Genomic DNA, 26,823 nt, shown 5'->3' with positions numbered 1-26,823 from the left:
ACAACCCATGAGTTTTTGCACATTCACCCCTCTGATTGTCCCCATCCCACTGTGAGAGTACTGCCCCCCAACATGGAGCAGAGCCAGTCTGGAGCTGTGAGTCCAGTGCCCCAGCTCACTAATCCTGCATCAGCTGGCTGACCTTCACTGCCCTGGTCTCCGAGCAGCCCACTCCCATATGAAATCAAATATTCCTGCCTGGCATCGTTTTGGGGTTTTTTTAGCATAACCAAACCTAATGATTCGTGTGCAACAGCCCAGGAGAGAGCAATGAATCAATTGTAAAAGTGCAAAAAATGGGCTTTTGTGATCCATGGGCTGTACCAGCTCCTGAGTGAGAAGCAGCACAGCTGACGTGTGCAACGTAACAGGAGAAAGAGGTCCATGAAATGTGCCCCCTTTGCCAGCAGCAGTGGGTGCTGTGCCAAGAGTAACCCTAGAAATTCTCTGTAAAAGAGCACATTGACTCGTGTTCTAGCAAGAAACTCAGGGAAAGCAACCTTACACCTTGCTAATCTCTGATCTTGGTAAGCACTGGGGTTGGGGCTGGCCTGGGGAAGCTGTGATTTAAAAGGAAATGCTGAGGTTTTGGGCACTCTGAAGACAGAGCAACATGGGTGAAGGAGTTCTGAGGACTTGGCTGTTGGTGGGGCAGGTTGGGACACAGCATACGAGGTTTGGAAAGCTGACACCGTGGGTGGGGAGGGAAAGGGGACCACCAGGAGATGCATGGAACATGGCATGGCCATAAAAGACAAAAAGCAACAACTTAATCCCCCCTGATCCAGGCTGGGAGATGTGGCTACGCTCTTGCCCAAATGAGGAGAGCATTGGCTTCATCTCTGCGTAGGGAAGAGGGAGATGACCCCACTTCCAGAGCTGCAGGACAAATCCTGCTCTCACCAGGGCAATTTGCAACTGTCAAACCCACTTTGTCTAGTGCTGGTGTACAGCAGCCTCGGTGGAATTTTAAATTCCTGCATAATGCAGGTTGTAATGGTAGTTAGCACCAAGAAGTAATTTTGCAAACAAACCATAAAATAAGGCTCGATTATGGGCAAGAGCTCTCCCCCCACCAAGGCCTGGATGCAGCCAAGTGTCTAAGCCCTTAACCTCCAGCTACAATAATTTCATTTTTACCAAAAAGTGGGAAGTCTAAATGTTTTAAGAGGAATTTTCAGTAGGTGATCACCATTCCTGTTTTGCCGATGTCCCCAATTTCCTCTTACCGAATGCGTCTGGCAGGGAGTTACAGTGCCAACCCACTGTGCAAGAAGCAGAGGAAAGGCACAGCAGGTGCTGTGACATTCAGGGTCACAAAGGGACCAGTGCCCTCCACCAGCCCCACACCACCAGCACCCTGCCTGGATCCTGCTGTGAGCCCCCCACACCTGCAGGCAGGAGAGAGGGTGGTCCCCACTAAGGGGTCCCTGCCAAACCTTTCCTTCCCTGCAAAGCTGTTGCAAATGCTGTGTCCTGGGGCAGCTTATTATACCTCTGTTGATGTCCCGCCACACCAGCGCTTTCCATGGCTTATTAATTAACTCCCACCCACTCTGGGAAACACACCTAGCCACTCCCTGTGTCCTCACCTACCTATTTATAGCCGGGAGGGGATGCTAGAAATAGGTACGTGGGCACTAAGAGGCAGAGGAGATGAAAAGGGTACTGGAATCGATTTGCAAATGAGACATTTCCCAGCTCGGAGCAGCATGAAAAGCCCTGGGTGCACTCCAAGGTAAGGGCAGAGGGAGCCGAGTGCTCGGGGTGCTGAATTAAAACTCACTTTGCGGGAAGTTCTGGTTCAGGTAATCCCTGGAAGCTGTTAATAACCTATAGACTTAGTTCCAGTTTGCTCCAGTGTAAGGGATTAATTTTGCCACGAATCATTCTTTCCGGTGTTCCAGGTCTTTTAATTTGAAAGAACCTTGTGAAGTTGACGCAGAGGTCTGTTCTTTTCTGCTTAAGCCAAAGCAACAAGGAGGTTGCCCCAAGCCTTAAAGCATCCGTAGAGGCACCTCCAAGAGAGGCAGTTTTCCATGTGTTCTTCACAGCTGGGAGATGGCACAGCACAGGTTGGAAAGGCAAGTGGAGCCTCCGGCGCCAGCCCTGCCGAGCGCTCCGCAGGTTTTTTGGCTTCTTAGAAGAACTGTGTATTTTCACAGTCAGCTCCCAGGTGCTTCCTCCAAGGGCTCCCAGGCCAGTTGTGTGTCACAGATGCTTAGGTAACTTCAGCGCGGTGCTCGAGTTGGGGCTTTCTCTCTTGAGCTTTGCTTTGCCAGATCTTGGAGGTCTTTTCCAGCCTAAATGATTCCGTGATTCTGTTCAGGTCAGAGACTCACAGTGTTGTGGCAAAGGGTGGGCTGTATGACACTAAGGGAACAGTCTTTAAGGCTCTCACAGAGGTGTGCCAGGGTGGTGGGAGCCTAACAGGGGGTGAAACCCCAGTGCAGGTTTGCAGGACATAGAATCACAGAAAATCCTGAGCTGGAAGGAACCCACAGGGATCATCGAGTCCACCTACTGGCCCTGCAGAGGATAACCCAAAAAAATCACATCATGTGCCTGAGAGCACTGTCCAAAATCTTGATATTCTCATAACTTCCATGAGGTGTATTTGAAGAATATAGAGCCTGAAATGTAATTGTTGTTCTCTGCAGACTTTCAAGGAGTTGTCATGTCTTACTCGGTTGTCACTGGAAGCAAGGTCTGGTAGCAAATCCCACACTGGTCCTGTGCTGTTTCCTGGCAGAGCAGTGGCACTGTGTTTAAAACAGGATGTGTATGCTCTGGGTAAAGGTCCTACACAGTTTCTATCAGTAAAAACCCTGAATCATTTCAAGAGCTCACTTGTTTACAAGGACAAGGTCTGCAGGAATGTTGGAGATTTGTCATAAGAGGAGGGAAAGTCCCCTGTCAGTTTGGTCCATGAGGGGTTTATTCCCACTCGGTGTGTGGGACTGCCATGCTGCAGCCAGTGGCAGCCCCTGTGAGTGCAGCTGTGGGTGGCCAAGCCCAGGGGGTGATGTGGACAGGACCCCCTGTGGGGGTCAGGACCTGGCTGCACGAGTGCACTGACCAGCACCCCACATACCTGCAGCCCCTCCTCTCATCCCCCCTCTCTGTTTTCCCACAGTCCTCCCTGGGGATCACCTCAATCCCTGCCCCAGGCCCTTCCCCTGCATTGCATGCCTTTGCTGGGCTGAGGGGCAGCAGAGTCCCCTCCATGTCCCCACTCCCTGCTCATTCCCTGAGCTGGAAGGCAGATATCTTTCCATCCATCCCTCCATCCCGGGCAGAGGAACAAGCACTGTGCCATGAGAATGCATCATTTGTCATCCCCGGGACAAGAAGCCTGTTATTTCTGTGCATCCTGGCACCTCCATGGACCACATGCCACAGAAATCAGTCACTCTTGCTCCTTAAAACTGCCGTGGTTTTGGCCTAGGTAATTTGGACCTTTATCCCCACTGTGTCTCCAGATGCAGAACCCAGCTGTTTGGTTTGGGGCTGACAAAACGGGTCTGCTGAGAGCATTCAGTTAGGCTGGAGATAAACTCACTGTGCTTGGAGGCAGGAAGGCACTTTGTAATCCTTTATTTAAGTAAACAATTATTAAAATATCGTGAGATTCCTTAAGGTGACTGGATGCAGAGGTCTACAGAGCCTGTCTTCTTGCAGCAGGAGGGGCTGCTAGTCCTTCTAGAGCATGTTGTGAGCCTGACCTGCCTTCAGGATGATTTTGGGTGTGTGCGATTTGTTTGCCCCATAAGACATCAGTCAGAGTCGCCATTCTGGGGACACCACCCAAACAAATAAATGGACCATTATGGCACTAATTGCACCTAAGAAAAGGTGCAAAAGGAGGACACTGCCAGACCAGCTCAGGAAGGACCTCCAGGCAGGCAGGGTGGTGGAAAACTATTGCACCAGCAACATCTTTCAGCTTAAATGAAAAGACCAAGAAGATTGGCAGGGGCTGCATGTGGCTGATGTGAGCCTGCTTGCTGCCTGTGGGCCCCTCTGCCTTCCTTCTCCCATCCCATCTCCAAGGACAGGGGATTGTCCCACTCCTGCCCCCCAACAAACCTGGGACCAAAACTGAGGAAATCCTGATGAAATCTTGCCTGCAGCAATGTCTTGAAACTATTCCTGCAGAAGCTGTGCTGTAAATTCCTGTCAGAGGTTGGTACCAGCTGTGGCTGAGGGTGTTCTCTGGCTTTGGGAAGGGCTCTTGGAGAAAGGTTTGGAGCCTTGCTTGCTCCCTTGGGAGAGTGGGAACCATGAGTGCCACCATACCATGCTGTAAATTGGGATTATATCTTCCCAAAACAGCTTAAAGCCATATCTAGTGCATTTTGGGAATGGTGGCTGAAAACATGGAATTCACAATGAGTTAAAACATCAGAGAAGTCAGATCAAGCTTGGTGATGAAAAATTCCTTTTTGGTGGGTGTCAACACCTTCAAAAAATCCTCTCTGTGTCCCAGCAGGACACTGGTGATGATCGTGGTATCACAGGATGGTTTTGATTGGAAGGGACCTTAAAGACCCCCCGGACTCATTCCAACCCCCTGCCACAGGCAAGGACACTTTGATACATGGTGGTTGCCTAATTAGTGCTGGAAAACATTCTCCCCCTCCTTGTTACCCAGCCCTTCCATTTCAAAGTGGGGTGTAATTAATCATTACAAACCAAACCTTGTTTGGTTATTAATTGATTTTCTGACTTGAAAAATCTCAGTTACATTGAAAAAAAACCCCTCCATTTAGTGTTTCTTTGTGTTCCCCATCTTCTGGAGTGATGCGATTACAGGAGCTGCTCAGGTTTCTCACCAGGAAAGTCTTTATAGCCCTACAAAGGGCTCGTTTTCTAGTGAATAATCTGGGAGTTTGAATAGTGAATAAGCTCCAAAGCCCCAGAAAAGCAAAACAAAAGCAAAACAAAAGGCAGCATAGCAGAGTGGAAGGCTGTTGGAAAAAGCTTAGGCTCTTCGTGAAGCACACTGTGTCTTGCCAAAGGCCAAAATTAGGAGAATAATAGTGAAAATGTAATTTCTCACTGTCTTGTCTCTAACACCAGAGCTGCTGACACAGCTGGGGGTGCCAAAGGTGGCTGCCACCACTGAGACCTAAAACTGTGCTCCCAGGGATTAAAATTCCCGAGGGTAAGACGCAAAGTTTGGTGGTTCAGGGAAGGACTATCAGATAAAATTCCACTGAAACTCTTCTTCTTTTTCCAGGCATACCAGATGTCTCATCATTTTCAGCCTTTTGCTGGGACTCATGTTCCTGTCAGGATTCTTCCATAGGAAGGATAAGGATTATGGGTAAGTGAAGCAGAGGCAAGGCTTTGTGTGCCCAGGCAGCCACGACCTAACTGTGACACCTGATTCAGCTCTCACGAGGCTGAGGCTAATACTGGAAGGTCAGTGTCCCCAAAATAAGTGCTAGGTCCATGTTTGGGTGGGTAAGGAATCAAATTAGCCAAAATGCAGGTCTTCAGGGCAAAATCAGCTGGGTAGGGAACTAAAAAGGGATTGAGCTGAAGCCTTTGGGTAAGGGAGAAACAGGAGAGAGAGGAAACTCTTGACATCTGCACTGGAGGGATGGGGCTGGTTTGGGTGCAGCCTTGCACCAGCTGGAGGTGTGGTGTCAGAGGAGCCCCTGGGTTTGGCTGTGCAGGGTCTCAGGGATGGGGTGCAGCACCAGAGAGGCCGCTTGCCCCATCTGTCACCTTCCTGCAGAATCTTCAACAGCCACGAGGACCAAACTGTCGCCTTCCTGCAGAATCTCAAACAGCCACTGCTGACCCCTCCCACGCCGTGCCATGCCAAGACAAACGTCATGTTCCTCAAGACCCACAAGACAGCCAGCAGCACCGTGCTCAACATCATGTTCAGGTTTGCAGAGAGGTACAACCTCACCGTCGCCCTCCCTGCTGGCCAGCAATTCCACCTCGGCTACCCGAGGATTTTCAGGGCCCACTTTGTGGAGGATTTTGAAATCATAGGCCAAAACTACAACATCATGTGCAACCACTTGAGGTTTAACCCCTTGGAGGTAAGAAAGAGCCACAACACCTGCGGAGAAACCTGGCTGGGACAGCAGTGCCTCCGGAATAACCTCTTCTTCCTCCCACAAATAGGTGCAAAAGGTGATGGCACCCAACACCTTCTACTTCTCCATCCTGAGGAACCCCATTCCTCTGATGGAGTCTTCCTACATCTACTTCAAGAACAATGTCCCCGCCTTCAGGAGCTCCAAGGACGTGAACGAGTTCCTGGCATCACCCACGAGGTTTTACCACCCAGCAGATTACAGGGAGAACATCCACGCCAGGAATATCATGTGGTTTGACTTTGGCTACGACAACAACGCGGAGGACGGCACAGAGTACGCCCAGGCCATCCTCGAGGAGATCGAGCAGAACTTCCACCTCATCCTCATAGCAGACTACTTTGATGAGTCCATGATCCTCTTGAAGCACACTTTGTGCTGGGATCTGGATGATGTGATTTACTTCAAGCTCAATTCCAGAAGTCAGGACACTGTCCAGACTTTGACTCCGGAAAGTGAGGAGCGGGTAAAAGCGTGGTGCTCGCTGGACTGGAAGCTCTACCTGCACTTCAACCAGAGCTTCTGGAGGAGAATTGAGGAGACCATAGGGCTGGAGGTGCTGGAGAAGGAGGTGGATCACCTGCGAACCAGACAGAAGGAGCTCATGGAGACCTGTCTCTTGGAGCAGGAGCCAGTGGGGAAGGATCACATCAGGAACAAAGCTTTCCAGCCTTACCAGTCAGGGGCTGCAAATATCCTGGGGTACAACCTCAGACAGGACTTGGACAACAGGACTCTGAGAAACTGCCAGAAACTGGTCATTCCAGAGCTCCAGTACACGTCCTACCTTTACACTGTCCAACACCCGCACAAGAAGGAGAAGCAGCTGGGGTTGCCATTGCCATGGACCAGTCTCCAGGAGAGGATGCAGCTCCCAAATACCAGCTAGGACACATGACAACCCACTGTGGCTTCCCACTGCTTTGCATCACCCCATGTCTGTCATGTGACTGACTGACACAAGACAGGACTCTTGTGCATGGGGGGAGGCAGTGGGGGCTTTGTTCAGGGTCACCGAGTTGGTGGTTGGTCCCTTTTTGGGGACCTTGAGCCAAAGGCTCTGCGTTGGTCAGATCCTGTGTGATCCTTCCTGCCTGCTCCCAGCTGGGGAGTGCTGGGCAGGCTGCAGCTGGCATAGACATTCCAGCTTCTCAATCATTAATTACAGGTGTGATCATTTGCCTGCTTTAATTTCATTTGATATCCACCACTACATCCAGTCTGGTCACAGCTCACTGGAGCAAGTCCTGATTTTTTGGGTTTAGGGGAGGGGGAGGGAGACAAGGAGAGCACAACGAGGGGATGCAGCTCTCAAAGGAGAAGGAGACGTGTTGGATGTCCCAACCATGGAGTAACCACCATGCACTGCGGGGGCTGCCTTTGGGATGGGAGTCCCAAGCATCTGTCCCAAAGCCAGGCATGCTGACTGGCTGCCTTTCTCCGTGGCATGTGAGATGTTCCTTTCACCTGTGTCACGAGGTGTGGCAGCCTCTGCCCCACATGGGACACCTTGGTGCTCCTCCGGGAGGACGTTTTGTGGCTTTGCCCCTCTCTCTTGTGTGAGGGTCTGTGGGCAGGGAAGGTCCTTTGGGATCAGCATCCCTGAAGGCCTTTATCAGCATAGGGTTTGTTGGGTCTCCCCTTGCTGCGTTGGCTGAACTCTCTGGCACAGATTAGGAGGGGATGGGGTGAGGCACTGCTTTGGGCATGCTGGTGCCATCCAGGTCCCCACTGGTCCACCTGCTGGTGCAAGCAGGAGACACCAGCTCAGCCTCTTAAGTTTATTGGCACTGTTGGCACCAAGGGGTGTGTTGGGAACTGGTGACAAGCGGTCACCACATCCACAGGGCTGGTGCTGCCACCTTGACCAACGTTCCTGGCACTGCCACAGCAGCAGGGCCACGGGTGGCGGGATGGGAAGGATGGATCTGGGGTTGCTTGGCTGGCAGTGTTGCCTCAGGGCAACATTGAAGCTGTGGGGCAGCAGCTCCAGCTGGGAAGTATGAGGGATGCTGTCTGGGGAGCAGGGTGGGAAGCAGACCCAGGATTTCCTTCAATTCTGTTTAAATCCATCAGGGAAGCAGCTGAGGCAGGGGTTAACCTGCCCTGCAACCTGTGCTCCTCACAGCACAGGTGTCCAGCAGCAACAACAGAGATTAACAGCATTTTCACGGTTCCCTGCTCCAGGAACCCTCCTAACCCGAGGCTCAGGAGGCGTTTGTGCCAGCAGGGTGGAGCAGCCAGAGCCACACGTGGTCACCTCGAGCCATCCCAGGGGCCCTTCAGGGGCTGTTCTGCAGCCTCTGCGTCAGTTTTCCCCTTGGAGCTTCTGATCCATGACCTACCCTGTGAATTTTGTCCAGCCCTTTAAGCTAAGTTGATGACAGAGACAGGTGTAAAAATAGTTTCTTAGTAGCTGACCTGTGTGCAGGTGGGGATCCTGGGCAGTGTGGGGGGCGTGGGAAGGCTGGTGATCCTGTGGGGGCTGGGGGTTCTGGGAAGGCTGGGGATCCTGGGAAGGCTGGGGGTCCTGTGGGGGCTGGGAGTTCTGGGAAGGCTGGGGATCCTGGCAGAGCTGGGGGTCCTGGGAAGGTTGGGTGTCTGGGTGGAGCTGGGGATCGTGGGAGGGCTGGGGGTCCTGGGAAGGTTGGGGGTCCTGGGAGGGCTGGGACCCTCCAGACCACAACCCCCAGGCTGGGGAGCTCACAGCAGGGTGGACCATGGTGAACATGGGCTGCAGCACCTCCCAGCCTGCAGGAGGAGGGAAACTGAGGCAGGAGTTGTAATTCCCCCATCATGGCTCCCCTCACATCCCATCCCCGGGGTCCAAAGAAGGAGGCTCAGCAGCCGCGGGGCCCCGGTTGTGCCCGGGCCCATAACGGTGCCTTTGTGCCACGGGCACAGCACCAGCAGCTCCACTGCTGACTCAGGGATTTTTCCTGGCCACCACCACCGCGGGAGCCCCGTGACCCATCGGTGGGGGGACCCTGCAAGGGGAGAGGGGTGGCAGCCAAGCAGTGAGGAGACGGCTCTGCAGAAACCCAGCAACGGCGGGAGCTGCTGGGGCCGAGGGACAGAGGGGACAGCCCAGCCGAGCAGGACCCGGTGAGTGCCTTCGCTTTCTCTGGGGGGGTTAGATCAGCAAAAGCTCCTGATTAAACCACTGGTGAAAGTCAGCCTTGGCTGCTCCAGCTGTGCCTGGAGTGGGGTGCCCATCTCTTCCTGTGGTAATAATCCCCAGGGACACGTAGAGACATGTAACCTGGGGACAGCTGACATGTAACCTGGGGACAGCTGATGGTGGTGTCACTCCTGCTCTCCCCAGAGGAAGGGCACTTGGGGACAGCTCGCACCCACTGCTGCAGGGACAGCCCGGCCAGGGACCCCACGGTCTGTGTTGTGCACCCCAGGCTCCCCCCACAGAGGGGGGGAACAAGGAGCCCACCGGGTACATTGTGCTGGAGGCACCAGAGGTACAGGACAAAACACTCCCCGACCCCCTCTTGATGAGCCCAGGCTGATCTGGGGGTCCTGTGTGTGCAGAGGTGGGCTCTGCCCTCCCAGTGCCCACTTGAAGGGAGCAGGGAGCTCCTTTGCTCACTGGCCTTGATTTCCCAGAAGAGCATCTTGAAGATCAATTTAATTTTATTTAATTTTATTTTGGAGTCCCCAGGTCAGCCTCCTTGCTGGTACCCAAAGTCGTGGCCAACCTTTGAGCCGCAGGGACTCCCCACCAGAGCAGTGCACGTTCAGCCTCTCTCCACCCCAGCCCTGCCCCTGCTCCCTGGGGGCTTCCCCAAGCCCAAACCCACCAAATTAAATCCCCAACCCTTCCAAGGACAACCCAGTGCCCCTGGCCGTGCCCAGCAGCCGATCCCCCGCCTTCACCGACCCACTGTGGTGGGGCTGCATCCTTTTGCTGCAGACCCCATGGGCTCCCGGCACTTCCCTGCGCGGACCGTGCTCTTTGAGAGGGAATCCAACGGCGTCACGTACCGCGTGCCCGCCCTGCTCTACCTGCCCTGTGTGGCCAAGCTGCTGGCGTTCGCCGAGGAGCGGCTCAGCGCCGACGACGCCCACGCCAACCTGCTGGTGCTGCGCCGCGGCACCATCTACGGCAGCTACGTGGAGGTGGGACGGGGGCACACCCCGGGCTGGGGGGACACGCGGGGCTGGGGACGTGGGGACGGGTGGGTGGTTGTCCTCGCTGCCTGTGTGTGGCACAGCTGAGCTCCTGGAGGCGGCTGCGTGGCGGGGGGAGGCTGGGTGGGTGAGGGGAATCATGGAATCCCAGAGTGGTTTGGGTTGGAAGGACCTCAAAGGTCATCTCATTCTACCCCCCACCTTGTGCAGGGACACCTTCCACTAGAGACCAGGTTGTTCCAAGCCCCATCCAACCTGGCCTTGAACACTTCCAGGGACAGGGCAGCCAGAGTTTCTCTGGGTGAAAAAGTAGGATGTTCCTCACCTGTCTCATCCCTTTCCATTCTCTCTTCCTCTTCCTCCTCCTCCTCCTGCTCCTACTCCCTGGGCAGTGGGAAGACATGCGCGTGCTGGAGACGGCAACGCTGCAGCACCACCGGTCGATGAACCCCTGCCCGCTGTACGATGAATTCACGGGCACCCTCTTCCTCTTCTTCATCACGGTGCTGGGCAGGACGCCCGAAGCCTACCAGATTGTCACTGGCCAGAATGTCACCCGCCTCTGCTGCGTCACCAGCGCCGACCAGGGCCTGAGCTGGAGCACAGCCACGGACCTGACACAGCAGGTCATTGGTGCAGCCATCAAAGGTACCCAGCTGGAGAGGGCTGGGGAGGGGGAAGGATGGCCAGCAAGGAGGTGACCGTGGGTTTTGGCCTCCTGGAACCACCTGTGGTGTGGCTGGAGGTGACCTTGGAGTAGGAAGCCCACAGGCTTCCAAGAGGGTGGAAGAGAACCTTAAGCAGAGGGGAGAGGGGATGGAGGGAGTATCTATATCACTTGGGGTAGGAAGAAGATGGAGACCTCCCCACAGCCAAGGGTAGGACCATGTGTGAGGACAACCAGGCAGCACGAGGCTGCTCTCCCACCCCACCACCTGGCTTGGCTGGGCAGGGGAAGCCCTGGAGACCCTTCCACACTGGGCATGGAAGGGCACCGTGGTGGTCGCTGTTTGCCCATTCCACCTTCACCGCATCCCGTCTCCGCTCCGCAGACTGGGCGACGTTCGCGCTGGGCCCTGGGCACGGGATCCAGCTGCGCTCCGGCCGGCTGCTGGTGCCCGCCTACAGCTACCACATCGACTGCAAGGAGTGCTTCGGGCAGCTCTGCAAGACCACCCCGCACTCCTTCGCCTTCTACAGCGACGACCACGGCCACGGCTGGCGCTTCGGGGAGTTCATCCCCAACCTGCAGACGGGCGAGTGCCAGCTGGTCTCGGTGGATGAGGAGGATGGATCCAACGTCCTGTACTGCAACGCCCGCAGCCCGCTGGGCTTCAGGGTCCAGGCGCTCAGCACGGATGACGGGGCCGTCTTCCACAGGGGGCAGCTGGTCCAGCGGCTGGTCGAGCCCCCCCATGGCTGTCATGGCAGTGTCATCGGCTTCCCAGCACCATTTGTGTATGTCCCCACCATCTCCCAGGACTCTGTGTTGCCCCTCCGGGGCTCAGCTCGACGGCTGCTCCCCAGGATGTTCCAGGGTTTTCAGTACCTGCCCACCCAGAAGGCAGCAGGTGATGGGCTGCCCACTGTGGCCACCAGCAGCCACCACGAGCCAAACGAGCCCAATGAGGACTGTCCTACCCCAGGGCATCACCAGCAAGCCCACAGTGTCACCTTGGCCCAGGGGGACCCTGCAGCAACCCCCAGCCCCACTCCCTTCTTCCAAGCGCCGACATGGATCCTCTACTCCCACCCCACCAGCTCCATGTCGCGGGTCAACATGGGGGTTCACCTGAGCACCTTCCCCAGGGATGCAGAGAGCTGGACAGAGCCCTGGGTCATCTACGAGGGCCCGAGCGCTTACTCAGACCTGGCTTACATGGAGCTGCCCTACACGGAGGCGCCGGTGGCCGGTGGCACGGCCATCGCCTTCGCCTGCCTCTACGAGAACGGGACGAGGTCGCCCTACGAGCAGATCTCCTTCAGCATGTTCACGCTGCACGACGTGCTCCAGAACATCCCCGTGACAGCCACTGCTCCCCGCCAGGGCCGCAGCCCCCGGCGCCGCGGGAAGCGGGGCCGAAGGAGCTGCCCCGTGTCCTAGTGACCCCCCAGGCCAGCTCCCCCCACCCCCCCAGTGCCACATCCCGGGACAACAACCCATAGCCTGGGGTCCCACCCCCCCGTCCAGCACGGCCACATCGCACAGAGCAGTGTTACCATTCCCAGGCTGGATTGGATCTCACTTTTATTGTTATTTTTCTAATTATGTATCGGTTGGTGGGGAGGCCTGTGGGTCCCACACAGCCCCAGGCTCCTTTCCAGCAAGAGCCACCTCATGAAACAGATACTGGGGGGCAACAGCAATGCCAAAAGGAGGCAGCTGGGGCACCCTGTGCCATCCCTGTGTGCTGGGTCAGGGGGACACGGTGCTCCAGCTGTGCCACATCTGGCACCACCACCCTGCTCCGGGAGTTTCCCTCCCGTTGTTATAAATAGTTATGTTTTATAAATGTTTTATATGTTATATAAATGTTTCGTGTTATATAACCTTAAATAGTTTCTTTTTCATGAAAAGGCTTTTTCTCAGTGGTCTCCCTGAAGTCACTGCGAGGGTTTGGGCTGGAGTAGAGTTCAGTTCCTTCATCACAGCTGGGATGGGGCTGGGTTTTGAATTTGGGCTGACGATAAAGAGATGTTTGTGTTCCATCACTTGTCTGTCTTGGGTTCTATTTCTATCTCTTTATTATTTTCCTTTACATTACAATTTATTATTATTATTTCAGTTATTAAACTGCTCTTATGTCAACCCATGAGTCTTCTCACTTTTACGCCTCTGATTCTCTCCCCATCCATCCCATGGGGTTAAACCACCACAGTGGCCCAGTTACTGTTTAATCTGGCTCAGTGCTTTGGTGTTTTTAATCTGCTGCCCCCATCACTGCTTTCCTTGGCCCTTGTCAGTGGGGGCAAACACCCTCCCAGCATGGGCAGGCTCAGGCCCACACTGGGTCCCTGTGAAGGTTTAGGGGAGTGGGAGATGCACTGAAACCAGTGACCCCCCTGTAAGCACAGCAGTGGGGTCCTGGTCCTGGGGATGAGCAGCAGCTGCTTCTGACATTTGTGTGTGGGTGAACTTTGGGGGGCTGCACCTCAATTCCAGCCCTGCCTCCTCCAGCAGGACTCTATCCAAGTGCTCCAGCCAGAGCCCAGCTCTGCTTCTCTGGTCTCCTTCCCCTCTCCTGCCCTCTGCAGGTGACAAACACCAGCCCAGCTGCCCTAAATACGAACTGATTAAGAAAAATTAAATTAGTGTCCCGCTCTTGTCTCTACAAACACTGTTGGGTCACATCTTGCACTGGGGTGGGTGGAGGCAGCCGAGGAAGCCGCTGGGCTCATGCTGGGGTGCCATGAGCCGAGTCCTCACCTCCATCCCTCACCTGGCTGCTTTCCAACCCCAAAGGGCCGGTGTCACAGTTCCTACCATACCTCCAGTTCGGCATGTGCCACCAGCCAAGTGACACCAGGGGTGACACCTCCTCCTGGCCCTGGCCCCGGGCCCTACTTGCCCTCACAGAGGCCACAGAGGCAGCCGAGGCACCCGTTGATGATCTGGAGGAAGGACAGCACCATCTCGGCCACGCTGGCGAGCAGCAGGATGGAGAAGAGGACGACGTTCCAGGCCACGATGCCCTCTGGCTCCAGGCAGATGCTCCAGGTGTGCCGATCGTAGAGGTAGGTCTTGGCCCTGTGTGACGGGCAGGGGAGGAGATGCAGGATGCTGCCCGTGGCAGGTCAGGAATCCCATCGCTTTCCGCCACAGAGGGTGTCCCAGACATCCCTCCTTCAGCCCGAGGGTGAGTGGGGTCAGGGGGGTGGTGGAGGTGCAAAGCACCATGTAGGAATTCATGGAAGGTGGGCACCCCTCGAGCTACCAGAGTCTTGCAAGCACCCACCCCCCCCACCATAATTAACAGTGACTTAATTAGCAATAAGCCAGTGAGGCAGCACCGGTGATTCAGCCCCTCACCTGGCATCGGGCACCTGGCCAGCGGCATCTGGGAAGGGGTAACCCCAGAGGGCTCCGTGCCCCAGGCTGTGCTCAGAGGCGTTGTAGAAGCAGAGGGGGCCGTTGGTCAAACCCACCCCGGAGAGGACGAAGCAGGCGGCAGCGCCCAGGAACGCCAGCTTGGAGAGCACGGTGGAGATGAAGGCCTGTGGGGAGCACCGGGCAGGCAGAGGGGACACTGAGAGTCAGGTGGGCTCCAAAACACAGCTGCTGGTTGTCAGCATGTTTGGCAGGGGGGAAAACTCCCCTCCCCTTCACCCCAAGGGGCTCCGGTCCCGGGCAGCTGTGGCTGTGGATGGAGCCATTGCTGGGCTGGGCAGAAGCAAGCAGGGAGTGGAGACAGGCAGGGATGGAAATGGGCAAGGAGCAGGGACAGGCAGGGAGGGAAATGGGCAAGGAGCAGGGACAGGCAGGGAGGGAAATGGGCAAGGAGCAGGGATAGGCAGGGATGGAAATGGGCAAGGAGCAGGGACAGGCAGGGGTCTGCCATGCAGAGCCTGGTGGGACAGAGCCCATGCCAGCACACATGGAAAGCCTGTCTTCTGGGAAGGGGCCACCCTGCAGCATCCCACCATGGGACCACGAGAAAGGCTACTCTGTGCCATGAACCTCCATAGGGCCATTGGAGAGGGACACCCTGCCAGGACCTGCCAGGGGAGAGGGGCCACCCACCACATCCCACCACGGGATGAGGGGAGAGGGGGTCCATGCCATGTCCCACCGTGGGGCCGTGGCAGAGGTGGCACCCTGCCAGTCCCCCCCATCCCACCCCTTGCTGCTGGGCACCGCTCTAGCACAGGGGTCCCTTACATTCCAGCGGGTGCCGCAGGTGGAGCAGCCGGCACGTCGCCACCCCAGTGCTGTGATGTGGGTCGCTGCCAGCAGCACCTGTGGGAGGGAAAATGAGGCTGGGGGACAAAGAGAAGCCACCTGCCCTGCTCCATCCCTCTGTCCCTGCTCCACAGGCCCGTGAGGGGGGACGGGTGTGACCCACAGTACTCACGGGGATGCCGCCTCCCCAGACACCCGGCACGGCCAGGGCATGTCTGCTGATGTGCCCCTCCAGCAGGTACTTGGATGCTCCGCCAGGGAAGAGCAGGAGGATGCTGGCTGCCATGGAGAGCGTGCCCAGGGCCAGCAGGCAGGGACCCACAATCCGGCTGCACTTCCCCACACACATCTCAGTCCTGCATGGGAACAGGGAGGAAGAGGAGGAGAGGAAAGAGCTGCGTTCAGCCTCGTGGGGCCCCACGGCTTCCCCACCCTGAGCCCATCCCACAGCTGTGGGAGAGCAGGAGTTACTGGGTCTTGGGTTTGGGTTCCAGCCCACCTCACTGGCACTGCCCCTACTTGAGGGCAATTTCCAGTGGAAACCCTAATATTTCTTTGGCAAACAGGCAATGGAGTTTAAGACAACAGCGAGTCCCACACCAAGCCTTGAGACCTGTGCAACCTCAGGGTTGGCTCCTCCAGAATGTGTCCCTGCCCAGAGCTGGAGGGTTGGAACAAGATGGTCTTTAAGGTCCCTTCCAACCCAAGCCAGTCTGTGATTCTGTGATAATGTTACTGCAGGGGGCAAACCACCCACCACGGCTCAGTTTGGCTTTCAGTGTTTACAGCGAGCCAGGAAAGGGGTGAAATCCTTGGACAAGGACTTGTGAAGGCACATCAGTCTCCAATCAAAAATCCAACAGCAACTCCACTCCTGTCATACATGAATCCTGCCATAGGTTTGAGTATGCTGAAACTAATTAAAGTTAATTAAGAAAATGTTATCCCCTACCCTCCAACTCCACTGACATCTTACTAAGTTATGAGTTCACCTATAAAGCACCTGCCCATCTCCAGGTGATACCTTGTCCAAAATTACTTCTCTTCTGCACCTACAAGACAGGGATGCCCACTGGTCACTCTGGGACCTCTGAAAACAACCTGGTTTGGTGCTGTCCTGGCTCCCAGGTTTCTTCTACCCTGTGTTCTTTTTGTTCCGGGTTGGGTTTATGCATTTTCCCCTTTCCTGGTGGATTGTGACCCATTTTGCACAAGTTCCCCAGACTGAGCTGCTTCTGGCTCTGGATAATCTTTTTCAAGCTTGCTCTGGCTTTGCAAAGCAGAAGTGGCCGTGGCACCACTGCCCCACGTGGCTGTTAGTTGTTCCCGTGGGAAGAGCTGCCTCAGCCCCCTCGTGGGCCGGGGAGGAGCAGCTCAGGCAGCACATCCAGCCCAGCACGGCCCGAGGGGCTGGGGAGCAGCCACACCAGTCCCAGCAGGATGCCAGGGGGGGCTGAGCATGGAGGAAGGGGCTGGGAGACCTGTGCGGAGGGTGACACGAGCCAAGATGCCCGAGTGGACCACCAGCTCCCCCCCATCCTGGAGTTCAGCTCCCCCCCATCCTGGAGTTCCACCTCCCCTCTGTTTTCCATCCTCCCTGCCTTGGTTATACAGAATTTAGGGCCCCTCACCCTATGTGGTCCTGCCTGCAGTCCAGGGATCGTGCGTGGTTGTCCATGAGTATCCAGTGCTGAGTCCCACCTCCCCACCACGGGGGAGCTCCTGCTCCTCTGAGCTCACAGCCCAGGCTCTCACCAGCCAGAGTTTTCTGCAACTTCAACCTCTCCAAGGATTCTCCTTCCCTCCACAGCTGCCCTCTCCCTGGGGACGGCAGGAGGCCTCTTTCCCCTAGGAAGCTCCCCGTGGTGTGCTGTCCCCTCGAAACGTTCCCCTTGAAGAAGCAGCTTCCCTCTCAGCCAGCACAGACAAACCCCTGCACGAGGGGAGGTAAAGCCAAAGTCCAGCTGACCCAGTCTCCGTCAGGACCCTCAAAAGCCTCGACCCTTCCGCCAGCACATCTCCATGGAAAAGCACAGGGATTCCAGCAAAGCCCGGGGAGCCTGTCCTCCCTGCTTCCTGGCTTACCTGGGAGCGATGCCACGTGGCGTCAGCAGCGTCCACCCCTCAGATGAGCTCTGTGCTGGAGGCATCTCCCTCCAGCTGACTATTTATGATGCCCCAGGGTGTGCTCCCTGTCTTCCCCCTCCCACCCAAGGTCCGCCCATGCATCAGTCATGATCCTTCCATTCAAAGGGTGACTGTCCTGGTTGAATGAGCCAGATCCTCCGGCGCTGTGCCGGATCCTTCTGCACGGTCCTTCCCCCTTTCACTGCCAGAGTTCATCAAAACAGGCACAATTTCAGATTTTAAGGCTTCTACCACTTCTGCACTAAATGCCTCGACCACTGAGAAGCCGTTGCTCCTGGAATGACCTGTGGTGACTATGTTAGGAGAACACTCCCCTCTCTCACTAGTATTTTAATAAAAGCTTCTAAATAAGCATTCTCATGTCTCAGCTGGTTCCTAACTCCCACCTTTTTCTTCCTCACAGGTGGCCCAGCTTCTCCTCAGGTGCTGAGTATATCTCGTGCCTTGGAGACAAGATTGAGAGGCAAAGGTTTCTGCACATCTTAATTATTACAAGTCCTCGGACACCACCTTTTCCCATCTGAGGTGCCCATGGCTGGCAGTTACTGTGCAACAGGGAAACTCCTCTGCTACTCCCACAGGAAAGGTCTGGCAGTATGGGAACAGGATTGGGAGAATGTGGATGATCTTTGTGTCCGAGAACAGGAGACAGAGAAACTGTAGCACCAAAAAATGGCAGAAATGGGGCAGTTTTGTTGGCAGAGGAGTTGCAGGTGGCACAAGCAAAGAGAAGAACAGCTCATGGGCTGTGTAGGCAGAAGGAAGAATCTTCTCCAAGAAGAGTTTTGAGATGGCTCCTATTCCTTGTGTGTTCACGAGGACCTGAGGCACAGAGTCTTGCTCTGATGCTGTAAGTAAAAAAAGCACCTGGAGTGCTGCCTTCTGGTCCATACCCTAACCTGCTCTACCCAGGGTGACCCACACCCCTTTGCTGATTTGTTTCAAAGTGGCTTTTCCTGCTTTCAAATCAATGAGTCGAGGATATAAATTGTGCTCCCAGACAGGAAGAAATAGAAGGTGGAGTTGGAGCCCTCAAGAGTCACATGGGAAAACATGAATGGGTGAGGCCAGGTCACATCAGACAATTCTGTTCCTCTAGGAAAAATGAGAGGAGCAGATTATCCAACAGCTCCTCTGAAAGGAAAAATCAGAGTCTGCAGCAGCACATAAATTTCTGTTTTATTCCTAAATAAGACAAATTGGTCTCTAAAAGGCAGACAACAGCAAAGGCAAAACATGCAGGACAGCAAAGTGCCGAGAATAATCCAATTTCTCCTTCCTCTCTTTTCTTACTTAGAAAGAGGGGAAGCTTTCCTCTGCTCCTGGAAGAAAATGTGTTGCAACCTCATCTTGTGCCTTTCCTACGTCACGGCGATCTGAGCTTCCCACGCTGCCCCACACATGATCCACTCCATCACCTCCCACAGGAAACCTCCTGCCACGCCGCGCCGGGGCGGCGGCAGGGACAATCTGGGATTGCTGCTCTTCCCCTTGTACCCGGAACAGTAACCAGAACAACAATAATAAAAGGCTAATTTTAGCCCAGCACGTGAGGGGCTGTGCCCCTGCCTTTCTCACACGAGAGCTTCATTGTGAAAGCACCAGCACAGCAATTATGGGCAAGGAATTTGCTGCCAGGCCACCCAGTTCATGGCACAGCCAAACCTGGTCCCACGAAAAGCAATTCCAGCTCAGCAAGGTCCTTCTCTGACTTCTTCTCACAGCTTCTTTGCTTCCCTGCTCCCCTTGCCCAAACTCCTTGGGGGCTGGGGAAATGCCACAGGTTGGGTTTCAGGTGTGGTTTGGCTTCAAGGAGGACCAGAGGCTGAGCTGACTTGGAAGTGTTGAGATGAAACCCTTCTGTGCCAAACCAGCCTCCACCTCGGTCCTGGCCAGAGGATGCTCAGCGCAGTGGTCCTTCCTGCTCCTCTCTGCAAATCTATTTGTGGAATCTGCAAATCCATTTCTGCCACAAGTCAGCCACGACTCCTCCAAAATCCCCTTGGACAAGCCCTGCAGGGAGTCTGTGGCTAGAACTGCCTGAGGAAATACCAACACGATGCTGCTGGACAGGATTTGCTTTAGTGCCCTTGTCACCTGAATTAATACTTCAGATAAACCAATCCCGTTAAAAATCTGAAGAAGCCTGCAGAAAGGAAAAATAAATTAATTAAACCAAAGAAGTATCTTGAGTTTGAGGTGTCCCTGTAGTTCCTTGACCTGCAAATGAAAAAAAGATTTCCACGCCAGTAGGAATGGGAAATATTTTCTTCCTAAGCTGCAGGAAGAGGTAAAGGTGTTTTCCAGCTTCAAACAGGGCAAGACCATGGCAATGGCTGAGGTCACTGTTTCAGTGGAGACCTACCTACAGTCAGGAACACGAGCATGACCCAAAATTAATTTCTTAATTATTGTTACCCCACTGTACCTGCCAAGTTCTTGTCCAGAAGGGCCTCTGCTCATCGACATTTCACGTGAGGCCACAACAGAACATCCCAAGAAGCCCCACAACAACTGCAGAAAGCAGAGGCTCTGCCTTGACAACAACTGTACCAGGAGGACACTGACAGGTCAGAACAGAAAGCCCCATTTCCTCTGCTCTTCCAATGGAAAATCCTATTCCTGCCTCTTTTTATTCATTTTCATAAGGGTGTTTTTCCCATCAAGGTCCCAAAAGTTTGTCTCACTTCAAGATTTTGTACCCTCTAGAATGGGCTGAAGTTTTCTTGGGCTGAGCAAGCAGTGCACTTGTTGTCAACAGTTGGAACTTCACATGTAAAACAAGGACAGACTTTCATTACAACTAAACCAACAAATAAACCCCAAAACCGAAAAACCAAGACCTGAAGAAAGCTACTGAAAACAGTTTGTTTTATTTCCAGGATCAAATATTACAATAGGACATTTACATATATTTATAAAAAATGCAGCAGTTGTGTATATAGATCAGAGGTTTCCTTGAGTTTGGTCCCTCCCAGCACAGTGAGCTGAAATCTTCCAAATGAATCCTCTCCCTCCTCCCACGTGAAGTTCGACATCACTGAAGAAGAAAGCGACCGTTGTAAAAAGTTGTAACTTCAAACTGGACGTTCCCCAGTTCGAGGAAACAGCCTCATTTAAAAAAAAAAATCATCTGTCCTAGAGTGTGGTGTCTGTGATGAGGCACCACGTCTCTGAGCTGAGTTTTACCCAGAGGTTCTTCATATAAATCTGGTCTATAAAATAGCACCTCGTCCCCTGCTCTGCAGACAGTTCCTGGATCCTCCCGTGCCTTAAATCTCAGCATCATTTCACAAGCAGTTACACAATGACTTTTCTCTGTACTGCAGACACTCACAGCAACTAAAGCCAGTGACCAAGTCCTGGATTTCTGCCATCACTCACAAGGTACCCATGGAAAACCCTGGATAATCCCAAGGCAGGCTGAGGCACCGGTGCTGAGTGCTGCGCTCTCCGACTAAGAACACGTGTGTGTATGTACATATGGCTCTATTTATTGGGAGTGGACAGACACCAAGCATCTCAGGGACAAGAGGAGACAGGAATAAAAGTCATGGTAGAAAGGGCATCCATTAACCTTCCCAGCTCCAAATCCAAACACACCCATGGGCACTTCCAGCAACCCAGATGGCCAACACAGGGCTCAAGGTCAGTTTGCTTTGTCTTTGAAACAGGAGCTGTTCGGTTTGTAGAACATAATTTGTTAAAATAAATAAATAGAAAGGGTGAGGGAGAGCAGAGGCTGGATCTGAATCTATTAGAACAGCCAGACAAGGCACAGCCAGTTCTTATGGGACAGCGACTTTGCTCTTCCCCCACCAGAACCACATCTCTGCCATCCCTTCTCCTCTTGGAATACAAGACCACCTGTTTTATCAACTTGATCAAAAAGGGGTTAAACCAGAAGAAAGCAGTGGCATTTAATACAAACCAAAAAGGAATAAAAATTAAGTGACAAGTTCCTGAAATGACACAGATCTTTCCACTTGCACCGACACTCCTGCACAGGTCTCTATGTTCATAATCTGGTTTTATGTGGTTTAGACAAACAACCACAAACACCACGTTTCTGCATCTCTGCAGTGTTTGGTACCTGACAAAACACAGCCCAAGTGATGCTTTGCCCCCAGAAGAAAAGAATATTGGTTTTAGTTTAGCCCTTGTTGCTCGAGTCCCCATGAACAAGCTCAGTGCTCTGGGAGGAACAGGAATTCGAGACCCTTCAGCAGGGAGGTGGAGTTATTAAAACCTGAACTAAACCCAGTTTCTGCAAGGGTACAAACCACAGCACTGGCAGAAGGGGAAGCTGCAGAAGCTGGTGCAGGTGAGTGAACAAATTTGGTAATCTTTAGAAAACATGGCTCTGAAGGACGTGGACCTTGTGAAACACAAGCTGGACAGAGCAGAGGTGTCACCTCCCCGTAACAGAGAGGCAAAAGGTCAGGGAGCTCTGGGAGGAGCTGATGGAAAATTCTTGTTTAAATCTCCTTAGGAACAACAGTACCTTTGAATGCCTTTTATAGTCCACTATACCTTACAAGGCTATGTGCACATACTGGACATTCCTTTAATACTGGTGGTGTTAATGGAGCTGATTTATCAGGAAAAGCAACACACTTCAATGTCAGAAATTGTAAAAATCACAGACCTTAATTCAAAGCCTAACAAAAATAACCCAAGTATGACCAGAAATGTTTGGCACAGCCTTCACCTGCCCTTTTGACATCATGCTGTGAGGCTGAAACTGGTCAATCAGCTTGACTTAAGAGCATGTGGCATCAGGAAGATCCAAAATCCTTCTGGGGGCCTCTGAAGGATCACAAGTAGGAAGTAAATGTGTCAGCAGCACCTGGTAGGGAAAGCCAGTGCTCATTTCACTTTCTGTTTGTGAATCCAGGCTGTGACTGGGACTATTGGACATCAAATCCCAAAATGAAGCCCTGTGGGGTGAAGAGCACAGGCAGAGGAAATAGCCCTGATGAGTTCTCTGCCCAGAAAAGCCTCCACTGCCTACATGCACTGCTGCTCCTCCAAACCCAGCCCTCGCAACACCACATGCAAATTCTGACCAAGCAACACCCACCTGAAGCCACAAACCACAGCCATTAAAGGATTTGTTTCCTTTGTCCTTTGTATGTCAACATCTTATTTCACAACCAGACCTAGCGCATTTTTTCCAACCTGCCAAGGGCAGTTTGAGCTGCAGATTTCACATCCAGAAGTGACTGTTGCAAAGGCTCTTTGAATAGTGTCCAACCAGCCCTCACCTTTGCTGCTGTCCCAGCTACAGCTTGGTTCATGTTCTCACCCCCATTCCTCAGGACAGCAAAACACGTCCTCCCAAGGGCTTCAACGGGAATGAAGATCTGAAGGGGTTGTGTCCTGGCTGGTGCTGGTTTTTAACAGCTTTCAGCCCCCACAGCACAGCTGACTGACATGTGTGCCACAGCACTGGGTGTTATTTGGGTTGGGAAGAAGGGAGAGAGGGGAGAGGAATGAAGGGAGAAAAGAGCCACGTGTAGGGACACACATTCCCTAAACATTCTTTTCTCTGTCTCTTGCTCTCGAAGCAAAGCAAAAGAAAACTGATAGAAAAAACACATTGTGCCACAGAAACCAACAACAACAACAAGCCAGGATCATGATTTCTCGGAACAGAACAAACTACTAGAAACCAAAAGATGGGAGAAACATCCCACTTTCATTGTAAATCTTCAACTTCATGTTCTTCTTTCCCTGCTAGAGCAACTCCTGGTGTCCTCACAGAGCTCACAGCCCAGTGAGTAGGTGAGTACACACCAGGGAGGGGCTGGGGGAGAGAAGCTGCCCATAAACCAGACCTGGGAGTGAGAGGGCAGAGTCAATTCTGCACATCTAACTGCAGGAAAGCTGCTGTGGGACAACATTCCCAGAGGGGATACAAAGCCAGGCCTGTCCAAACTGAGCTAGGCCTCCACCAGCCAACACAGCCAAGCAGCCACAGTGCAGAGAGGACCCTGGAACCACCAAGGGTGCATGGGCAGGAGAGCAGGGAAGGTCCCTGTGCTCCCACTGCCCAAGGGACACGAGGGGCTGTCACTCTACACCTGTTGGGTTCTGCCTCCTGTTGGCAGCCTGCCTTCACCTGCCTGGGGCTGACCATGGAGGAGCAGCAAACACTGAATTATTCCAACTACACAGCTGCTTCAGGAAGCACTAGATCTACATGGAAACACAAGTTATGGACCTGGATATCCCAGAAACTAAGGGATCCTTCAGTCCAGAGGTGCCACTGCTGCTTCACAGGCCAAACACAACCGCCCTTCTCCTCTGCTGCCCTGGCACCTCACTGTCCCACACTGGGAGCTGCTTCCATGACAGGGTGTCTTTACAAACCAAAATGCCATCTGGTGATACTGATCAGGAAACTGTGGTCAGATTTTGCTTTCCTGACACTACATCCTGCAGTAGAATGCAGCCAGTGTTCGTGCAGAAGGGAAATCAATTTATACAACTGCATGATTACATGTCAAACCCAATTATGAGCAGAAGACAGCCGTGAGCTCAAATCCTTCTGGGGAACACAAGGCATTTTCTGTGATTCCTCACATTTAAAGGCTCCTAAGTATCCAGGCTAGTATGAAACTAAAGGCAAAATATCTTGAAAAAAGTTTGAACATGGTAGATTTCTGACTACTGAAGTCTTTAACATGTACAATCATCTGAGAGTGGCAGAAGAAGTCAGCAGTTATGGCAGGTCCCAGCTGCCCTTCTCCTCACTGAGGAAGAGGACATCAAACTGAGTTTTTAGTTGTAAACAGGCAAATTCACCAACCACCCTGATGGCTGTGCTGGTTAACTCCTGAAACACCAACTGATCGACAGCTCCACGTCTACAGAAGACACTGGAGGAAAAACAGGGCACTGACTTCTGGTGCCAACCTCCAGAGCTGAAAGGAAAGCCTAAACAAAGGAGCAGCTTTCCCATGTAGCCCCCCAGCCTTAGAGGTAAGTGACAGTAGATGAACATGGCAATAGAATAAAAATCATCACAGAGAGTTCAAGCCACCAGGCTGGGAAGCTTTTTCTGAAGCATTAATTTGTGCCAGTCAGTCCTGGGAAAACCAACCAAGACACTGTGCCAAGGAAAAAAAAAGCCAACTAACTGTCAAGTCTGTGGTAGGTGTTTTCAGAGTCCAAGATCTCCACAGTATCACCTTCTGTAATCATTTGCAAAATCCTGAGAGCAAGTAAGAAGACACTTTGAGGATGTTGGGAAGAGAACCTGGAAAACCCACCCACTCCCACAAAGGAGTCAGTTCTGCTCCAGCAGTGGACACACAGCTTTCCCTCTGGGCCAAGCAGTCAATCCCAAATAGAGCACAGCTGGCTTTTTTGGGGGGGTTGGTTGGTTTTTTTACTATGTCCACTGGCAGTTTAAAGCAGGAGGAAAACATGAAGTCAACCTAGTTTTTAAATTAGATGGGGGCAGAGTACTTTACCACAGCTCAACCCAACTCCTTCCCAAAACCAGAGTGTTGGGTAAGTGAACCCTTGAGAAGGCTGGAAGGTTAATGGACACCTTTCATGTAGGGAATCCAAACAAAGGAAAGACTGTCCTGAAGATTACGCTCTCTCCTTAGAGAGATGACTCAGTGCCTTATCACACACTCTTTTCAAAAATAAATTAAACAAAACAGATTTAAGAATAGCAGCGAGAAGGGTTTGTGTATTATGGCCACTCCAAGCTTCAGCACGCCGGACACACCGATCACCGATCACTTTATCCCAGGGAAGCAGAGGGAAGGTGTTCCTCCCAACGCTCTCTGCAGCTGAGAAAGAAAATAAAACTCTGAGCACTCTCATTTGGTCAGTAGAGCAGGAGAAGGGAGGAAGAGAGAGGAGAAGGGAGGAAGAGAGAGGAAGAGAGGGAAGGGCCAGTCAGCTGCCTGTCTGATTCCAGCACTGCAATCCTATGACCCTTAACTGCATATTTAACAAGTCGGTGTTCCAGGCAAAGGGAAGAGGGGAGGAAGGCTGGGAGAACTCAGGCCACAGTGCTAATTCCTTTCCTGCACAAAGACAGTCTCTTGAGGACACAGGCCTGCCTCCTGTAACGTGATCTCATAGTCCAGGTGGGAGAGTTTCCTCCGGGGGAAGTTGGTGAGCAGTTCAAAGCGTTCGTTGGGGTATCCTTTGGACTGGACGTGTTTCACGAGGGCCTGGAGAGAAAGAAAGGCAAAGGAGTGTCACAGAATCCAAAAGAGGAACCTAATACATGTAGGATAAACTATACATAATAGGACATTAATGCAAGAAATAAAAAAATTAAAATTTGCAAATAAAATAAAAATTTGGAAAAGTGGAAAAAAATTGGGAAAAAATTGAAATAAAATCTGAAAAAAAAAGCCTTAAATGCCCCCAAATAAAAGCCTCCTCACTTGTTTATCAGATATTAATCCTTATCCTAAACCTAAATGCTACCAAAGAAGCATTTTTTGTGAGGTAGCACTGGCCAAAATAAATGCAGTACTTTTACTCATTATTTTTTTTCTTGCCTTCAAGAAGCAGGAGGGTTTGGGGTTGTTTGACTTGTGTTTTTAAAGCTCTTTTCAACTCACTGACTTCTCTGCCTACAGTGGTAACTGGGACAGGATACAGAGGGCATTGGGATGAAGGGGTATCAGCCTCACAATCCAACAAGCAGAGGCTTCAGGAAGAGCTTATGTCCTTGCTGTGATAAGAGAAATTTCCCAAGTTCATCAGGAAATACGGCAGATAAGAGCAAAAATTAGGAATAGAGAAGTAGAGACGGGAAGAAGAAAAGGGGATACTGCAACAGAGCAAGACACAGGCAGAATGGAAAGCTGAAGCTTTTTTAAGAGGGGGGAAAAAAGACAAATGTCTTGTATGCAATAAAATAGAAAGTGTGAAAAAACAGGGGGAGTTTCAACACTACTGTTACATAGTTTTGGTGGATAACTTATGCCAGTAAATTCCAGCAGCCTGCAGCACTCTTCTGGAACAGGTTACCCAGAGAGGTTTTGGACTCTTGATCTCTGGAAGTGTTCAAGGCCAGGTTGGACAGGGCTTGGAACAACCTGGTCTAGTGGAAGGTGTTCCTGCCCATGGATGAGCTTTAAGGTCCCTTCCAACCCAAACCACTCTGTGATTTTATGATGGAAGGGGTTCCTGAAGGACCCAACCTCTGACCTAACCCACTCTTGGAAGCTTGCTGCTTGCCTAGAGATCCAGGATGTCACTGGTATGATTTTGGTGGGATTATCATCACAGTGTTCCAATATAACAATGACAGAGGCATTTCTTTCCCAGAGATGCACAGTGAGGAGAGACAACACACACAAGCTGCCCCAGGGGCAATTTCATCTGGATATTAAAAAGGAATTCTTTATCATGAGAGAAATTAAACTTTGGAGTAAACTTCCCAGAGAAATAGTGCCATGTCCCTTGCTGGAATTATTCTGGACTCAGCTTGAGAGGGCCCTGTACAAGCTCATCTACAGCCCTGCTTTC

General features: G+C 52.6%; 4 protein-coding genes across 9 annotated transcripts in view; 2 read left to right on the top strand and 2 right to left on the bottom strand.

Moving 5' to 3' along the window:
• Positions 1-309: 309 nt before the first annotated feature.
• Positions 310-7,298, top strand: GAL3ST2 (galactose-3-O-sulfotransferase 2). Of its 2 annotated transcripts, none has more exons than XM_051782457.1 (4): positions 310-1,738; positions 5,243-5,329; positions 5,747-6,062; positions 6,148-7,298. In XM_051782457.1, the coding sequence occupies exons 1-4, from the start codon at positions 1,617-1,619 to the stop codon at positions 7,006-7,008; spliced, it is 1,386 nt and encodes a 461-aa protein (XP_051638417.1). In that variant the 5' UTR covers positions 310-1,616; the 3' UTR covers positions 7,009-7,298. The 2 variants fall into 2 exon arrangements, with proteins under 2 accessions (XP_051638417.1, XP_051638418.1); XM_051782458.1 differs by having other exon boundaries at positions 1,587-1,629; positions 6,148-7,033.
• Positions 7,299-9,096: 1,798 nt separating this feature from the next.
• Positions 9,097-13,120, top strand: NEU4 (neuraminidase 4). Of its 3 annotated transcripts, none has more exons than XM_051782454.1 (4): positions 9,097-9,224; positions 10,045-10,250; positions 10,655-10,910; positions 11,315-13,120. In XM_051782454.1, the coding sequence occupies exons 2-4, from the start codon at positions 10,050-10,052 to the stop codon at positions 12,364-12,366; spliced, it is 1,509 nt and encodes a 502-aa protein (XP_051638414.1). In that variant the 5' UTR covers positions 9,097-9,224; positions 10,045-10,049; the 3' UTR covers positions 12,367-13,120. The 3 variants fall into 3 exon arrangements, with proteins under 3 accessions (XP_051638414.1, XP_051638415.1, XP_051638416.1); XM_051782455.1 differs by having other exon boundaries at positions 9,101-9,224; positions 9,958-10,250; XM_051782456.1 differs by lacking the exon at positions 9,097-9,224 and adding an exon at positions 9,583-9,592 and having other exon boundaries at positions 9,958-10,250.
• An 8-nt stretch (positions 13,121-13,128) lies between these two features.
• TM4SF19 (transmembrane 4 L six family member 19) lies at positions 13,129-17,355 on the bottom strand. Of its 2 annotated transcripts, XM_051782494.1 has the most exons (5): positions 17,248-17,355; positions 15,335-15,518; positions 15,142-15,219; positions 14,293-14,477; positions 13,129-14,010 (listed from the first exon to the last, which is right to left on the bottom strand). In XM_051782494.1, the coding sequence occupies exons 1-5, from the start codon at positions 17,310-17,312 to the stop codon at positions 13,824-13,826; spliced, it is 699 nt and encodes a 232-aa protein (XP_051638454.1). In that variant the 5' UTR covers positions 17,313-17,355; the 3' UTR covers positions 13,129-13,823. The 2 variants fall into 2 exon arrangements, with proteins under 2 accessions (XP_051638454.1, XP_051638455.1); XM_051782495.1 differs by lacking the exon at positions 15,142-15,219.
• A 2,814-nt stretch (positions 17,356-20,169) lies between these two features.
• UBXN7 (UBX domain protein 7) overlaps positions 20,170-26,823 on the bottom strand; it is a 28,442-nt gene continuing 21,788 nt past the window's right edge. For both annotated transcript variants that reach the window (XM_051782435.1, XM_051782436.1), the window contains exon 11: positions 20,170-25,511. In XM_051782435.1, the coding sequence (XP_051638395.1) occupies positions 25,350-25,511 (162 nt within the window). In that variant the 3' untranslated portion in view covers positions 20,170-25,349. The remainder of the gene's footprint in view (positions 25,512-26,823) is intronic.

This window comes from Manacus candei, unplaced genomic scaffold (assembly GCF_025592945.1).
Source record: "Manacus candei isolate 608988 ecotype Guabito, Panama unplaced genomic scaffold, ASM2559294v1 h1tg000015l, whole genome shotgun sequence".
In the NCBI taxonomy this organism is placed as follows: Eukaryota; Metazoa; Chordata; class Aves; order Passeriformes; family Pipridae; genus Manacus; species Manacus candei.
The sequence above is the reverse complement of the archived record's forward strand: the minus strand, read 5'-3'. Positions and strand labels throughout refer to the sequence as shown.

Excerpts from the sequence above, each read along its gene's own strand:
- GAL3ST2 (XM_051782457.1), top strand. The coding sequence starts at position 1,617 with ATGCTAGAAATAGGTACGTGGGCACTAAGAGGCAGAGGAGATGAAAAG. Across the intron at positions 1,739-5,242 it reads AGCCCTGGGTGCACTCCAAG|GCATACCAGATGTCTCATCA; the intron begins GTAAGGGCAGAG and ends TTCTTTTTCCAG. Across the intron at positions 6,063-6,147 it reads TGAGGTTTAACCCCTTGGAG|GTGCAAAAGGTGATGGCACC; the intron begins GTAAGAAAGAGC and ends TCCCACAAATAG.
- NEU4 (XM_051782454.1), top strand. The coding sequence starts at position 10,050 with ATGGGCTCCCGGCACTTCCCTGCGCGGACCGTGCTCTTTGAGAGGGAA. Across the intron at positions 10,251-10,654 it reads TCTACGGCAGCTACGTGGAG|TGGGAAGACATGCGCGTGCT; the intron begins GTGGGACGGGGG and ends CTCCCTGGGCAG. Across the intron at positions 10,911-11,314 it reads CATTGGTGCAGCCATCAAAG|ACTGGGCGACGTTCGCGCTG; the intron begins GTACCCAGCTGG and ends TCCGCTCCGCAG.
- TM4SF19 (XM_051782494.1), bottom strand. The coding sequence starts at position 17,312 with ATGCCTCCAGCACAGAGCTCATCTGAGGGGTGGACGCTGCTGACGCCA. Across the intron at positions 15,220-15,334 it reads TCTGGGGAGGCGGCATCCCC|GTGCTGCTGGCAGCGACCCA; the intron begins GTGAGTACTGTG and ends TCCCTCCCACAG. Across the intron at positions 14,478-15,141 it reads CCTGCGGCACCCGCTGGAAT|GCCTTCATCTCCACCGTGCT; the intron begins GTAAGGGACCCC and ends TGCTCCCCACAG.